The sequence below is a fragment of the Pan paniscus genome, chromosome 17, assembly GCF_029289425.2.
Source record: "Pan paniscus chromosome 17, NHGRI_mPanPan1-v2.0_pri, whole genome shotgun sequence".
In the NCBI taxonomy this organism is placed as follows: domain Eukaryota; kingdom Metazoa; phylum Chordata; class Mammalia; order Primates; family Hominidae; genus Pan; species Pan paniscus.
The window spans coordinates 67,430,402-67,447,776 of NC_073266.2; the positions used below are offsets into that span (position 1 = coordinate 67,430,402).

General features: G+C 47.3%; 1 protein-coding gene across 3 annotated transcripts in view; it reads right to left on the minus strand.

The window, feature by feature from the left end:
* MYO5B (myosin VB) overlaps positions 1 to 17,375 on the minus strand; it is a 369,650-nt gene that overhangs the window by 76,753 nt on the left and 275,522 nt on the right. For all 3 annotated transcript variants that reach the window (XM_034943673.3, XM_034943674.2, XM_055102690.1), the window contains exons 18-20: positions 9,121 to 9,232; positions 3,437 to 3,648; positions 1,692 to 1,848 (exon numbers count right to left, since the gene is read on the minus strand). In XM_034943673.3, coding sequence (XP_034799564.1) covers positions 1,692 to 1,848; positions 3,437 to 3,648; positions 9,121 to 9,232 — 481 coding nt within the window. The remainder of the gene's footprint in view (positions 1 to 1,691; positions 1,849 to 3,436; positions 3,649 to 9,120; positions 9,233 to 17,375) is intronic.

Here is a 17,375-nt window from a genome sequence, read left to right on the forward strand (position 1 = left end):
CTTCGGTGGTTGTTTTATAACACATTTCAGCGAGGTTCTGCAGCCCACATACCCACAGGGAATCAGCTGTCAAACTCTTTTCAGCTTTGTTTTACTTTTTGTTTTATGGGTTAGGAAACCACAGTCTGAAAACCTCAAGGTTGTAGGGGCCTAATGATCATCCACTTGCTCTCTACCCATTTACCAGGTGGAGGTCCCCTCCTGGTGGCACTGAGCTGGAAGTGAGATACTTCAGTGAGTGTCCACAGCAGGCTAATGGCTTATAATTACAAACTTGGTGTGTAACTCACTGGTTTTTTTTTCTACCAAGTTAAAAAACCACTCAGGATATGAAAGCATCATCAGTGTGCTCGCCCTAATACCTGGTAAAATAAATGTTTGTGGAATAAATGAGTAAACAAGCCAACAGGCTGAGCAATGAACAGTGCCACAGCCATGAGTGACAGAGCTGGGAGCCACATCAGTGCTAACTCTTTGCACATGCTGCCCCTGCTGAGAAACTCCCAAACATCACCTGCCCCTTCCATGGGAGCAGCACACCGATGCCATCCATCACCCAAGAACACTCACGGAACCTTCTCCCAGTGGCCTGGGTTTGTCTACATACTACACCAGGGTGTGCTCCACCCTGACCACATTTTTATTATTATCAATTTAGTGCTTTACTTTTATTATTTAGAAAATCACACCTTCTGTGATCATAGAAGAGACAGATGTTCATTTAATGAAAAAGAAAACCATTTTAGACATTTCCTTCCAATTCGTGTTTCAAGTCAGCTCTGTGCTTCAGATGTGTTGGTGTTACCTGGTTGAACAGATGTGTCCTGATGTGGGGCTCCTGAACCCAAGGATTTTGGCTTCACTGGAACAACACAAAGAGCAAGAACCTGGCAGGGAAGAGGTCGGGGCCTCCCTCCTGACCTCACCATGTTGGGCTTCAAGCTCCTGATCCGTTAAGTGGAGGAGTTAGACCTGATGATGCCCAATACCACCGCCTGCTCTCAAGTGTAAATGAGCCCTAGGTGGGTCACCTGGCCCTGCTGTTGGCTGGCCTGGGCCCTCAGGCAGGTGACCTGGCTTCTCTGAGCAACTCAGGTATCAGAAGGGGTGTGAAAACTGCCATGATTGGATGCTGGGCCCCTTCAAAACTCATGTTGAAATCTGATCCCCTATGTTGGAGATGGAGTCTAACAGGAGATGTTTGAGTCATAGAGGCAGATCCCTCATGAACAAATAAATGCCCTTCCTCAAGGGTGACTTCTCACTGTTAGTTCTCATTAGAGCTGCTTGTTAAAAGAGCCACTCTTGTGCTTCCTCTCTCACCATGCGACCTCTGCACATAACGGCTTCCGCCTCCCACCATGAGTGGAAGCAGCTTGAGGCCCTCTCCAGAAGCAGATGTTCAATTGTGAACTTTCTGGCCGCCAGAATTGTGAGCCAAATAAACCTCTTTTCTTCATAAATCACCCAGTCTCAGATATTGTTATAGCAACATTTAATGGACTAAGACAACAGTATGCACACCCTTCCTATCTTGTGGGACTTCAGAAAGGATTTGGTGAGAGCAGAGACGTGAAAGCATTTAGAAAAAAGTTGGGAGTGCTTGACAGAGGTTCACGTTGGCAGTAATTCATCTGTTGCCACTTTAGTTCTGAATCTGCAGCCCTGAGGCCCTCAGAGTGGCTACCCACCTGGCGGTAGGTTCTCCGCACAAACATGGCTCGGGTGAAGGCCTGGATAACAACGGCAGCTCTGCGGACCCTCTGGTAGGCCTGGTGGGCCCTCTGCATGCGGTAATGTTTCTGGAGCACCACAGCCGCTCTGATCCTCCGCAGGTGCTCAGCCAGCCTGGGGAGCAAGAGGAAACAGGCAGTGTCAGAGACAGAGTATTGACCGCCCTGATGCAGAGGACTCTGAGACATCTGCAAATGCAAACCTCTCCCTCTGTGGCCCTACCTGGACACACCCAGGGGAAACCAACTCTCTTCACCCCTAACAAATGTAGCAATGCCTTAGGCATTTGACACTGTGGCTAGAAAAGCAGTGTTAGTTCTTTCCTTATGGTCTCGAAAGGCTTCCCACAAGCTTCAAACTCAGTCAGTCTGACTTCCTCTATGATCCTTATCTGAGCACTCTTCTACCTCACTGTGCCTGGGCAGTCCTCACCTACTTCACCAGTAGCATTCTACATCATGTGTTCACATTGCTGCCTGTCCTCTGTACCTCCCCAGGCTTGGAGATCCCAGGGGCTGTGTCTCCATCATCCTGGACCCACTGTAGGCACTGGGTAAGTGTTTGCTGAGTGACTAAACCTTCACAGGCCCAGACCAATCTCTGTTTCCTTTATCTCCTCAACCCTTTCTGCTCGGGATGCACTGAATGTGGCCATTCCCTCTCCTCTCTTGCCTTTCTGCCTTCCCATCTCACCTCCCAAATAAAGCCAGTCTAACACTTCCTCCCCTTCTGAAGGGTCTTGTTTGCTGCCAGGCCTATAACAAGTGCTCAATTAGAGACTCAGTGTGAAATGCTAAAAAGGACCTTGGAAATCATTCAGCAAAGCCTCAAAGGAGAAAGTGACCCACTCAGCCCATGTGTCACCTGTTTGCTGAAATGCATCTGATTCCCTAGTCTAGCTCTCTGTTTGGCCTCCAAACACAAGACTTTGTGGCAATTATTGTCACTTCTCTAAGGAAATTCCTTTCTGGAGAGGGCACTGGACTTGAACCAGGCCTGGGCTCAAAACCTAACAACCGAGGGTAGGGTCAGAGGGCAGGCTGTCTTCAGCCTGTCTTGGCTGACACACTCCTGCTGCTGTAGTGCCTCATCAGCCCAGTGTCAGTGAGGAAGGAACCCTGCAGTAGTTTCTTCTGCTCAGGGTCGAGCTGGGGGCAGGCAGGGGAGGCTGACTGGCATCCTGACTCAACCCCTAGGTCAACATTCCTGCTTAGACAAGCCACTCTCTCTCCATCCTGGCTTGTGCAGTAACTCACAAAAGGGACCTCCCAGGACCTTTGCAGCCCTAATCACCTGACTCCGAGGCATTATGAAATCTGTGGAATAAGTAATGAGGCCAAGCACAGGTTAACTGTGCCAGGCTGTATTGGTCTCTTTTCCTAAAAGTAGTTAGTTTTTTACTTTGGGGTTCAGGCAAAGGGGAAATGGTTGGTTTGTGGCAAAACCAGCTGGTTCTAATGCTGGTAGGATGGAGGGAGCCTGGGGAAACCAGGAGATGTGGAAACTAGACCTACGCCCTGAGGTGAGAAGGCATTGATTATAGGGATAGGCTCAGCTGCCGAGGAAAAGCCAAGATGCAGACATGGCCCCAACAGGAACCATTCTCAGCACAGAGGAAGAGAGAAACCAAGTAGCTGAGAAAGGCAGACCCCCATCTTCCCCGCCATGATCTGCTGCCCTGATCTGCCCCAGCCTGGCTCACCTGCGGGCCAGGTGTCCTCGGCAGTACCTCTGCAGGGTTAAGGTAGCCCCCTTCAGCCTGCGATATTTCACCTTCTGCAGCCATCCCCGGACAGTTTTCTGGATCATGATGGTGGCTGTCCGGAACTTGTCAGCCCGCAGCTTCTCCAGGTAGGCCACCTGGCCTGCTCGAAAGAAGATCTTGGTGCGGCCAAACTGGAACTTGTCGGGGTCCTTTACAAGGTAGGCAGGGGATCTGGGTGGTCACCAGTGAGCAGAGAAATAACATGGCCCATACCACCCTTGTTCTTCCCATGCAGAATCCCCTGGCCAGACTTCATGCACCCCTCTCTGTAGATGGACACAAAGTCTCAGCATTTGCTTAACAGACCCCAAGACCCTACTACGGGCCAGACTCTAGAACATGGCAGTCAACAAGACGCCTGCCCTCAAGGAACTGACATCATGGTGAGGGCAGACAGACAAGCAAATAAAGATGCTTTCTGTTTTCAGAGAATGGTGAGGAATATGAAGAAAACAAACTGGGGGCTGGTGAGCGTGGGATGGGGATGTTCAAAAAGGATGCTCAAGGAAGGCAGCTCTGTGGAGGTGACAGCTGAGCAAAGACCTAAATGAGCTGAAGGAGGCAACCACAGGAAAGAATGAAGGAGGAAAGTTCCAGGAGAAGGGCAGAGTGGATGCCTATGTCCAGTGGTGCAACTGCTGGGTATATCTGAGGATCAGGAGAGCCAGGATGGCTAGCTGGGAGAACTGAAGGTGATTGGTGGGAGGAGCCAATCACCAAAGGCCTTGAAGGTTGCAGCATAAAATTGGGGTGAGAGCCACAGGCAAGCTTTGAGCAAGGGAATGACCTGATCTGATCAACATTTTAAAAAGATTATCCTCAAATGGCCACACAGTTGTATGCATAATTACAGGATGCAAATAACCCCCAAATAAAACTATGAGATTGTTTTGGACCTGTAATTACTGTCTTAATTACATCCATTAGGTTAAAATTAGTTGCCCTTCCCTGGGCTCACCCCTGTGGATGAGGAAAGACAACCCAGCAGGGTTCCTGTGGACAAGCCTGGGACAGAGCACTGGGAGAGTAACCCATGATGACAGAGCTCTTTGTAAATCAACTGCCATCTCATTTTGCTCACTGGCATGAAGACCATAATGAGAAAGGAAGGAATGAGCCAAGTCCAAGGAAAATACACACACAACATTGCGTTTCATATTGGCAAATGGCCCTGAAAAATGCTGAATCATCATTCTTCATAGGTTAAGCCCTATTGGGTTACTAGGAGTCGGGTTCCACACACAGGGAAGGCTGTCCTGCCTGAGCTAAGGCTGAGCTTGCAGCACAGCTTCCAGCTTGAGTGTCACTGACTGAGTCCCCGGCCTGGGCCAAGCTGCTCGTGAAGCTGGCAAGAGTGGGCTCTGGGCCTGGCTCTCCTCTCTGTGTCTGCTCAGAGCCATGCACCCACTGGGCCTTCAGCTCATGCTGAGAGGAACAGGGGCTGGATGGGACTTGGGAGCTTTGAGGCAGCCACGGCCCTGCTTTGATCTCTGCCCTGCTTGGGGAGGCTCCATGGCTCAGCCAGGAGGGGTTAGGAAGCCAAAGCAGGGTAGCTAAGCTCCTGAGTCAGGGAAGAAGCCTGGGTCCTCCAGTTTAAGCAGAGCCAGAGGCTGGGGGCTGCCTACCGCATCCAAGCAACAACAGTACCTGCGCTTCATTCCCTATTCTGGAAAAAAAACAGGAAGGGATGATATGCTCTGCAAGGCCACTTTTTCTGAACAAGGATTTCTCTGAGGGTCTCACCTGCTCCACTGAGACACTCATCAGCCTCATCTCCACACTGTCCTCACCCTGTGTGTCTCCAGAACATCTCCCACCCAGATCTGCTTCCTCTAACCCTTAGAACTGACTGTTGACTGATCAATCAATCAATCATCTTTTGAGAACCTTTCTCCAAGAGTCAGACTGCAGGGGGTGAAAGCAAACTTAGCAATCCATTCCAAGCCACTGCTTTTACTTCACAGATGATAAAACTGAAGCCTAGAGTAGTGAAGTGACTTGCTCAAGGTGACTTGAGCAAATATCAAAGGATAACCCCAGATCTGGGTCTCCCAGGCCCCAAGTCTCCAACTGCAGCATCCCCTTTCGTGACACTGTCTCCTCTACACAGTGCTCACACACATCCTTGTGCTCCGTGGGCTCCCTGCAGATGTTTGTTAATACACTCCTTCACCACTGTGATGAAGATTCAGGCTTGCACGACAGCCAGTCTCCGTGATGTGGTCCTCTACAGTTATGGCCATCGTCACATTAGACTATTATTAATTCTGGAGGGTAGGGTCCATGTAACGCACTCTTTTTATAACCCTCACACTAACCCCTCCAGATTAGAGTACAAAGAATTCAGTATGTATCTGTGGAGTTAAAGAATAAACAAATTCAGGTTAAGAATGATAGGGGCTATTCCTAAAATCCTTGCAGGGGAGAGGCCACCAGAATCCACTTTTCTCCCCTAAACAACCACAACAATTTATTAAAACCTCACTGACAGCCTAATGAAGCAGCCCCCAGCCCCAGGCTGCCCCTCCAGGAAGGTGGTCTTTAAGTGCCTGGTGCCTGCCCTGCAGGCCACCTTTGTCCCTACTTCTCATCGTTCTGTTCTAAAAGGTACTTAGCACTTGCTTGGGACAGGGTGGGGAACTGGCATGTGCCCCTCTAAGTGAACACGCAGCTCTGTCGAGTCTTAGTTTCTCGATACAAAGTCCCAGGTCACTCAGCATGAGAAGTATGGGTGTCCAGATGTGGCCCAAGAAGAGGAGAAAAATAAAAAGGAGGAAATAGAAGGCCCCAGGGAAATCTTTAGCACTAGTGTCTCTATTCAGTCTCCAGGAAGGATAACTGCACTCAGTGACATTACTCAATCAGACTGGATCAGAGGGCAATGTAGTTTAGACAGCGGGAGTTAGAGTCAGTCCACCTAGGCAACCTTGGGCAATTTATATCAGCTTTCTGTGCCTCAGTTTCCTCATCTGTAAAATGAGGGTGATTTCTGTATATTCCTCATAGGATGAGCCATTACTGGCAGGTTTCTAGTCATGAGCAGCTCTTGGCTGGTTCCCATGCAGCCAGCTGCACAAACTCATGTATTCCTGTGACAACCAGGAATTGTGCTAGGAACACAGCCACAACAGGACCCTTGTCATTTATGTGTTCACAGTCTGGTGAAATGACAAGCCCTCAATTACAACATAAGGGGATGAACACAATAAAGGAAGGGAGGAGGTAAGTGCTGCTGGCCCATAGAAGATGGAGTAGCTAACAACATCTGGGAGGCTAGGAGGTATTTCAGAGCTCACTTTGGAAGAATACCACTTTGTCAGGCAGGCAAAAGAGGGGAAAAAGCGTTGCAGGCAGAGGAAATAGCATGTATTCCTATACTTTTCTTTAGGCAAGGCACTTGTTTTTTCATTCGTTCCATAAATATTAGGTAGGCTCCCCCTGTGTATTAGGCTCAGCACTCATAACTAAGGAGGTGGTGTAAACATAAAGACACTGTCCTCTACGAAAAAGGACAAACACATCTGGAACATAGATCAGCATGCTATGGGCTCTAAGAGTGACATGAAGTGCCACATGCTAGACCACGGGAAGCAGGAGGGAGAAGCTGCACTGAAGCCGAGCACTGAGAAGCAGGCAGGCTCCCCGTCAGTGAAGAGAAGAGGCAGCTGTGCCAGGAAAGGCCCAGTGTCCTGAGCACATCACAGCAGCAGCCCCAGGCAGTGGCATGTGGTCCCGTTAACTGGAGGAGAGCCCAGTGTGGGGGCCGACTCAGCCAGTCTGATCCGGGTCCCCTCCAGAGTTCCCTCTTTGGGAATCAGAGGTCTTGGTGGTAATCCTGGAGAAATCCAGCAAAGGAACAGAAGAGGGAAACTATGATCCTAGACAAATGAGAAGGCAGCCACATGGCAGAGTGGGCTACTCACAGGCCCTGAAATCAGCTGACCTTTAACAGAGATTTTTCTTGTCCATAAAAGTAAGATGTTAAAATGTGGACACTGATAGGTGGACCACAGCAAAAACCTCAATCAACCAGAGTCCAGCTAACTAGAGCCCTTGATTAACCAGCCTGTTACCCCCTTACCCTGTTAAAAAAAAAAAAAAAAGATGGCATGGCAAGGTGGGCTAGTATTTAGGCTCTCTTTTTAAAAAGGCAAATTTACAGCTATGCATACATTTACTATAATATTCTGCAGTGTCTATAGCTAGACTTGAGCAGCTAAGATGATGCTGGGAAGATGGCTGCGACACATTTACAAAATAAAACATGACCTTAGATCCTGATCATCTGGCAATGAGCTACTCCAGATGGATAGATTTTCCGAACAGAAAACCTGAAAAATTAAAATTTCTGAAGTAATTATTTTTATTACCTTGTTCAAGTGATTTTTTGATATAATTTAACCTTTATCGAGCCATTAATGATCATACTCTGCTGTAATCCCCGAAATGTCTGGCACCATGGAAATGTTTAAGGATTTGCCCCTCATAAAAGGCCCCAGTAGCTCCGCTTCTATAGTTCTCCAGTCTCAGCTGCCAGGTGTGAGTTCAAATTGTTACAATTAAAACATAAAATCTATTGCCTTACTTAAAACAAGTATCTGGGGGAGGGCCTGAGGCTGGTGATGCAACCAGCTAGATGCAGCAGCTACCTTCCCCTCTGCTGGCTTCAGGGCTAGGCCTGGGCTCCACATCAGAGCCCTTACCCAGGTGTACCAGATGGGCCGTGCTATGTAGCCCCTGAGAATTGGAGAAGCCAGAGATCCTGAGCCGGCAGCTTGCAGTTAGGAGTAGCCTCATCATAAACCCAAGCAAGCTGTACAAAGAATTCTGCTGGGGTTCAGTCAGGCTGGTGGGAAAAATGTTAGAGATAGTTATAGAAACAAATCTTCTTGGAAGGCCTGGAAGTTTACATAACTTTGGTAACAGATCTGGCTGAAGGTGGCCTGATCCCTTTACCTTTAGATAAACAAATTAAAACAGTAATAAAGAAAGGCAGAGTAGTTTACCTAGCTAGCTTGTTTACTCATATAATCTTAAGACTAACCTTTGATGTACCACGGTTGTGTAAGTGCTTTTTTACTTGGGAAGTCCACAATGTCAATTACCCTCTAGTGGTGTTGACTCAAGCTTTTGTTAACTAATCTTACTGAATAAATGCAAGGCTGACTAGCTGATCAGACTAGATCAGCTAGAGTCACAGGGCTAGAGTCGCAACTGTTTACAGGACTCAGCAGGGAGCCTGTAAGTGGCTCAGACCCTCAGCTGAACTGGCAGAGCAGAATATCTGTGTGTCAGTATACTTTATTAATCCGTCGCTGGGTCAGTGGTCTGCAAGGGACAGACTCCCTGCAGCTGGTGCCCTCGAGAGGAGCGCTGCCACAGAATTCCATTTTCTATGCCTGCTGAGCTGTGAAAAAGGTTGGGAAGTGCTCTAGATAGGTGAATGGGTTGCTCTTTTTTTTTTTCTAGTCACTGATGTAGGAAAATGGATTAATATCCCAGAAATAGATTCAGTAAGAAGGATGAAGACCAAAAAAAAAAAAATGTAGATAATGACACCACCCCCTCAATCTTTAGGGGACCTGGTCAGGCCTCTCCTGGAGCTGGGCTGTGTGGCTCACCTTGATGAGGTTCTCCAGGACAGACCTGCAGATGGCCTTTTTGTCTGTGTTGGCGAGCTCTCTCTTCTTGACCAGCACCCGATACCGGTTGAAAAAGTCATGGTAGGCCCACCTGGAGGGAAAGCAAAGGGGCGTCAGGTGACACATCCTGCCTCTTGGCCACACAAAAGCCATGAGTGACCTCAGACAGTTCCCTATGGGGTCAACACTGTGGCACAAAGTCATTCTCAGAGCAGCAAAGAACAGTTCCAGGGGAGTTTTGTCCTCCCCAGTGCCCTCCAAGAATTTCACTGTGAATGTGATTCTTGGAATTGTGGCTGGAGGGCTGGAAAAAAGGTGAGTTTTGAAGGTACTTCTTAGAGGACTAAACAGGAAGTTTATGCCTGATATGGTTTGGCTGTGTCCCCACCCAAATCTCATCGTGAATTGTACCTCCCATAATTCTCACATGTTGAGGGAGGTACCCAGTGGGAGATAACTGAATCATGGGTGTGGTTTCCCCCATACTGTTCTGGTGGTAGTGAATAAGTCTCATGAGATCTGGTGGTTTTACAAGGGGTTTCCCTTTTCACTTGGTTCTCATTCTCTTGCCTGCCGCCATGTAAGATGTTCCTTTGCTCCTCCTTTGTCTTCCACCATGACTGTGAGTCCTCCCCAGCCATGTGGAACTGTGAGTCCATTAAAGCTCCTTTTCTTTATAAATTACCCAGTCTCGATTATGTCTTTATTAGCAGCATGAGAACAGTCTAATATACTGCCCAAGCATGCAGTGCTCCACTCCTCAGAAGCAGGAGCCTTACCTAGAGCACAGCTTTATTTTCAAATGTTGGTTTTCTTATAGAATACTGCTCATTGTAAACAACTTTTTAAATGCAGAAATATGTACATTAACAAATAACAAGTGGTCGTATCCTAACCCCTGGAGAGATAACATGGTTTATGTTTTAATCAGTATAGAAGGAACCATTTTTCTCCCCAAAGTAGATTTTGCTTATGATTTTTTTCTTCTGATTATTAGAGTAATACAGGCCCACTGTAAAGAAAATGTCCACCAATTCACATAATTAAGAGCATTTACAACACCCCTACCTATGTAGGTGAGTGCTGTTTTGGTCTGTGTAGGAGGGGAATCTTTAAAGAAAGCCTTAAGTTTTCCCCTTGGCCTCTGAAATGATCTCTACTTAAACAAATGCAGTCTTTCTGATGAGCAAATCTGCTATTTCCAGGTAGGGTCTGTCCCTTTCTCATTAAGGTGGTCTCGATTCATACATATGCTCATTCTCCTGAAACTGATTCTTCTTTCAATTTTTGGGAGGTATTCAACAACTTCTTCATATAGTCATGTAGTGATTCAGCACAATCCCTACTCTAAGGAGACTTTGAATTTTCACTCTACATCCCTCTGAAGGTCAGTCCAGCCTATCCCCACTTTCTCTGTGTCCTCAGTGGAGGTGTACAGGCAGCCTCCCACCCACTCTCATCTTCCGAGGCATGTGCTGTCCATACCCCTCACGTGGAAGTAATTTATGTGACTGTCCAACTACCTGATATGGACAGGAGACAGGGAAATACTGGACAGAAGAGGACAGTTCCCTGGCAAAGGCCCTACCCTCTAGCCTGGATACCCGTGGCCCTAAATGAGGATGGGCATTCCTGTTTTTGCAACCAAAAAGTTGCCTTTTGGCCCACCACACCCCCTATCCTATACCCATATAAACTCCAAACCCCAGGCTCCAAAGGCAGACAAGGAGACAAAGAGACAAGCAGATCAATGGCAGAACAGCACGACAGAAAGAGAGAAGAGAAAGAGCATCTGAACACTGAGAGGAGTTCACCTGGGGGTGGTGGGAGAGGAGTTTGGCCACTGGATGGCCAAACTCCAGGGGAAGATCATCTTCCCACTCTATCCCCTGCTTCCAGCTCCCCATCCATCCCACTAAGAGCCACCTCCACCACTCAATAACCACCCCCCAGCAACCATCCTTCAGGTCCATGTGTGACCTGATTCTTCCAGGACCCTGGACAAGGTCCTGGGTACCAAGTGGGCACTGAGCTGGTTAACACTTAAGCCATCCACCGACGGCAGAGCTAAAACCACACTGTGACACTGGGGCTTCAGGAATTGCAGGCTCCCACCCCTAGATGCTGCTGTGGGGCTAGAGCCCAAAAGGGCTTGCGCCGGTTCCTGCACCTGCCCTTCTGCCTGCTCCCCATTCCATAAGGGGTTTGAGCTTGCAGCAGCAAACAGAGAGCCACACCCCCATAGCACACCCTGTGATGGGGGGCCAGGGAACTCTCCTGTCTCATACTCAGGTAAACTCACTCATTTTGAGATATTAAAAGAGAGTAAGTGGATTGTATCCCTTCTCCTGGAGCACTTCTGCCTTTTAAGAGGGCCCTTTAAAAATGTTGTCCAAAGAAACAAGGTAAAAGTCTGGCCAGGTGTGGTGGCTCACACCTGTAATCCCAGCACTTTGGGAGACTGAGGCGGGTGGATCACTTGAGGTCAGGAGTTCAAGACCAGCCTGGCCAACATAGTGAAACCCTGTCTCTACTAAAAGTACAAAAATTAGCTGGGCATGGTGGTGGATGCCTGTAGTATCAGCTACTCAGGAGGCTGAGGCAGGAGAATCACTTGAAACCAGGAGGTGGAGGCTGCAGTGAGCCGAGATCATGCCACTGCACTCCAGCCTGGGTAACAGAGACCTTGTCCCAAAAAAAAAAAAAAAAAGAAAAAAGAAAAAAAGAAAAAGAAACAAGTACTGTGGAGTATCACATATAGCTTTGGATTCAGCTGCAGCATGGTGGGCAGTATGGGCACACCGTGCTCTGGAGCAAGTTCTCTTAGAGCTCCAGATCTTCCAGCATTGCAGCCATTGGGTTCCTAGGAGGACTTGTTCCTCCCAGCAGCCTGGGATGAGAAGGAAAATGGAGGCTGAGCTCCTTGCCTTTCCCCCTCGTCATTGCTCCTTTGCAAACACTTTTCCTGGTCTGGTGGAAGATGTCTAACACAGCCATGGGTCTCAGAGAAGGGGTGAGTATAAGAGCAAATACCAAAATGACATCTCTCCCTTTTCCCTTTTTTTTTTTATGTAAAATGGCTCCTTACCATTATAAAATTAAGTTTGAGCTATAACTCACATACTGTAAAATATACCCCCTTAGAGTGTACAATAATTGTTAGTATATTTGCAAAGTTGTGCAACTATCACACCCTATTCTGCCCTATTCTCCCCTCTTCACAGATCCTGGCAACTACTAACCTACTTTGTCTCTATGCCCATTCCCTCTTTAATTGGTCCCATGTGTCACGCACGTAGTGGCACAAGGGAACAAGAGCCCGTATTCTGCTCAGAGCTCATGAGTCTTTACAAGGCCCTGCTCATCAGGTCCATGTGGATTCCCTTCAGAAGGAAGGGCGCAGGGCGCTTAGAGCACCGAGGCCTCTGTCTTATGCCCTGGGAAAGGGTTGCTCTGCCCTTTGCCCTTTACTCACCGAGCAGAAACTATTTCCTGTCCCTCTAGTAGTGGAAAGACTGTGAACCAAACCCATTGAGTTGCTGATTATCTCTGACAGGAGGCTTTAAAAATGGAAACATTTAAGGTTATTTGCCTAGCTATATATTGTTTTAATTATTTGATCACGTGCAATAAATATTCTGAACACTCCTAAGCCCTGACCCATACTTGAACAACTTAATGCAGGAACCCTGGGGAAGAGAGAGCCAGAGCTGACAAACTGCCCATCAGATGTGTGTTTTAACACACGCCAGCATGGCTGAATTTCTCCCAGGCTCTTCCTGTCTCGGCCCCCAAGTTTTAAATATAGACACTTCTCTTGGGGTAAGATGGATTTGGGTAAGAATCAGGTGGAAGAAACCATATGAAAAAGGGCCTCACAGAGTTCGAGTCCCCTTGGTCCCTGTGCTCACCATCCATCTTTGACTCTTTCGGCTTTGCTGACCCACCCGCTCAGGTGCGGGCTCCCCCTTTAAAGCTGCCCTGCCCTTTCCTTCCGTGTGTCTGAGGGCACTGCCCACATTATACACCATGGTTATTTGCGTACACACTTGCTTTAGTTCTCCTTAAGAGTTTGCAATTTCACTGGGGAAATAATTGAAGCATCATTTAGCTGGGCTAAAAACCTTAAATGCTTCTAATTTGAAAACCTCTTACTGCTGACAGATCCATACTCAAGGAAATTACTAGAGTGAGGAGCTGTGGCTGCAAAGACATCAAGGCCAGTACAGGACGAACCTGGAGAACAGGAGGACAGAAGCCTGGCTCTGATGCCGGCTGGCAGTGCGACTGGGGCCAGTCCCAGCCTGGATGCCTCCCCTCCGCTACCTGTACAGTGGAGAGAACATCACCCACCTCATACAAGCACCACAGGGCTTTAGTAGCCAGGGAGTTCAGGAGATGGGGCGTATGGAGAGCTCCAAAGCTTCCAAAGACCGGAATTCTCTTGTTTCCTGCCTAAGCCACTCCCTTCCCCTTTTCTCACAAAGGTGTCCTTCACACATAGCTGTACCACAGACAGGGTGTGCAGAGAGGCTGAGGGGAGAGGAGATGCCAGCTCCTGTGTGAAGGCAAAACGTCCACTGAGAAGCACCACCATCGCTTCGTGGCCGTGAGGGTGGGGACACCCTCAGGAGGGACCAGGAGACTTCACTACCCACTATGGGGTCTGGGAAAAGGGCTGTAAAGATGTCGCTCCCCGAAGGACCCAGCATCAAATGTGAATTCTCCTTTCGGTGGATTTCTGTGAGAAAACCCTCAGAGATAAAACTCTCCCAAGAAAGCCTCCCTCACCTTTAAGAGGAAAATCTTCAAAGTAAAGCTCAAGAGAATTTGTGATTCTTTTTCCAAAAATAGAACTTTTTAAAGGGGCTTTCTGATTTGGTGGGGGACCTTTGGATGTGTGTTCATCGCAATCACCTAAAGCTGGAACAGCCCACTCATGAAGACCACGGGCTGTCCAGGGTTTCTTGAGGCTGCCATGACGGAATCTCCCCCTCTCACAGCATTTTAGCTATTTCCGAGTCCACTGTGGGACAGAGAGCATTCCACCTCGTGTTGTGGATATGTTCATGCAGGGGTAGCTCCTCTGCGAGACTTGCACCTCCTTCAAGTCTCTCTCTGATCCACGTTTAACCCTTACAGCACCTATTGTCATGGTGTCCTTATACTCAGTTGTCAATTACAGTTTTAAAAATGGGTATTCTCCTGACCATTCAACACGTTAAACCTTTCCTACCAGTGTTTCTCACAGAGGGTGCTACTGGCTTTGGGGCAGCACCTTTGGGTGTGGGACAGTCCTAACACCATGCAGCATCTTTGGATCATTATCCCTGACCCCATTCACTGAGACATCAAAAATACTCCCAAATGTTTGTAAAACGTTTACTCCAGACCATGGTTTGTAAACGTTTACTCCAGAAGAACAGGACACCTTCTCGACTTCCATCACCTCCACAGCACGACCCCCATCCTCATCAGATGGCCATCAAGATGCCTTTCCCCACTCGGTGTGGCTCTGTGGTTCATTGGCCAGGAGGCGTCTTTTAACCCAATCACCCAATCCTGGCTTGGCTGCTCTTCCATTCCATTCCACATTAATGGTGGGAGAAGAGCCCTCATCCCGAGTCTAGTGACTCCAGGAATGTAATTCTTACTCAGCCCTGCTCTCCCTGGATTCTGACTTGCTTGTCAGGGGCCTGGCTGAGCATTCTGGACTTCAGTGGCGTGCTTCTCCCAGAATCAAGGCCTTCGTCACCTGGAGTGCCTCTAGCTTGCTGGGGAGCAGGCGCCCTGACAGGGTCAAGGAGTCACAGCTGGGTATATGGGAGAAGCTCAGGACCCGTGACTGCTTCCTGGTAGGAAGAGGGAGAGATCAGAGACAGTAACAAAGGCCAATATGGGATGGGCCAGGACAGGCATTCAGCAGAACCCACCAGTCTGGAAAGATGTTTCCTTGTAATGAGCTCCTCAGGCTCAAGGCAGGGAGTGGTAACACGGCTGCTAAGAATGGTGCAGGAAGCGGAGTAGCTTTGGGATGTTGTTTGGCTAACGGAGCTCCCATACAGAGCCTAACACCGGATTTAACCATCTGCACGTGCAAATATTCTGCAGAACAACATGCCTGCTTGCAAGGGCCCCAATGGACCAATGTGGACAGATGGTATGGAGCTGCAGAGTTACAGCACTTCGTGCTTCTTCTCCCTCGGGCATGTTTCCTCATGAGGGGACTGGCTGGATCAGACAAACCCTAGAGTCCCTCCAGTAAGACCACGGCATAAGGCCCTAAGTCACACAAATTCTATGACATCAGTCCACAAAAAGAATCCCTAAAGATGTCCTGATGGGTAATCTAAGGTTCCCTTAGAAAATGGTAAAGAATCCCTCAGAGCTCTTACGGTCAGAATTAGGTGGGTCAACCCATCCTTTCAGGTACTCCACTATACCATCATGCAAGCTAGCTGGAGGATTCCTGGTCACATGGAGGTGGAATGCAAGAGGTATGCTTATTTTCTAGTTAAAGAGCCTTACAGGAACCTATGAGCCTCAGTGGGACTTTGTTCCCTACAAGGTCTCACATGGAAACCAGCAGCAATTTGTGGGGCAGATTGTTTGGCCATGCTGTGAGGCATACCTACCAGGACCAACAAGCTCTCTCTGGATATTGAGACATGGATAATCTTCATTATGCCACCAAGCAACATACACTTCTTTTCCTTTTTGAAGGAACAAATCAGCAGAGAAATAGATGATGCTGGATACAAGAGTTTCCCTTAGAAGTGTACTAGGGATGGACAAAATTTCTAAAGGGACATAAGAGGCCAGAATCAGAGAAGAGAGGGACACCTTCTCAAAGGCTCACAGGAACAGGCATCCTTAACCTGTGGACATGCGGTATGGTGGCTCTACCCTTTTCTATCTGGAGGACTTGATCTGATTACTTAACTTTTCTCGGGTATATTTCTTTATCCCTTAAATGAAGTTGTCACTGTCTACCTTGCCTTCCTCAATGGTCAATGTGATCCTTTCAACAAATGGTCCTGGGACAAATGGATAAATGCATACAAAAGAATGAGACTGGGCTCTTACACATAAATTAACTCAAAATGGATCAAAGTCCTAAAACAGTACAACTCTTGGAAGAAAACATAGATGTTAGTCTTTGTGACCTTGGGTTAGGCAATGCACAACCTAATGCAATGACACCTAATGCACAACCAAAGAAATACACAGATTTCTTCAAAATTAAAAGATTTTGTGCTTCAAAGAACGCTACTAAGGAAGTGAAAAGATGGTTCACAGAATGGAAGAAAATATTTGCAAGTTGTATGTCTTATAAGGTTCTCCATATTCTTAATATATAAAGAACTCCTATAACTCAACAAGAAGACAAGTAATCCAATAAAAAAAAATGGGCAAAGGAGATCAACAGACATTTCTCCAAAGAAGATGTACAAATGGCCAAAGCACATGAAAGATGCTCAACATCATTAGTCATCAGGAAAACGCCAATCAAAATCACAAGATACCTCTTCACACCCACCAGAATAGCTATAATGAAAAGGACAGACAAGAACAAATGATGAGAATGCATAGAAACGGGAACCCTCATGTACGCTGCTGGTAAGAATGCAAAATGGTACAGCTACTGTGGAAAACAATATGGAAGGTCCTCAGAAGAGGAGAGTGTTACCATATGACACAACAATTCCACTCCAAGGTATACCCTCAAGAGAAAAAATGTGTCTACACAAAAACATGTACACAAGTGTTCATAGCAGCATTCTTACTTCCCCAAAAGTAGAAACAACCAAACATCCATCCACTGATGAACAGATAATATAAAATGTGCTGCATCTATCTGATGAAATAATATTCAGCAATATAAAGGAATAAAGTACTGACGGTTGCTGCGCATGGATACATCTTGAAAACAGCCCTGAGTGAAAAGAGCCAGACACAAAAGGACACATATTATATGATTCCATTTATATGAAAAATCCAAACTAGGCAAATCTATAGAAATAGAAAGTAGGTTAGTGCTTGCCAGGGGCTAGGAGTGGGGACTATTAATGGGCACAGGGTTTCCTTTTGGGGTGATAAAAACATTCTGAAATTAGACAGTGGTGATGGTTGTATAACTCTGTATATAATGAAAATAACTGAAATTGCATACTTTAAAGGGGTGAATTTTATAGTAGATAAATTATATCTAAATTTTGAAAAGATGGTGAAAA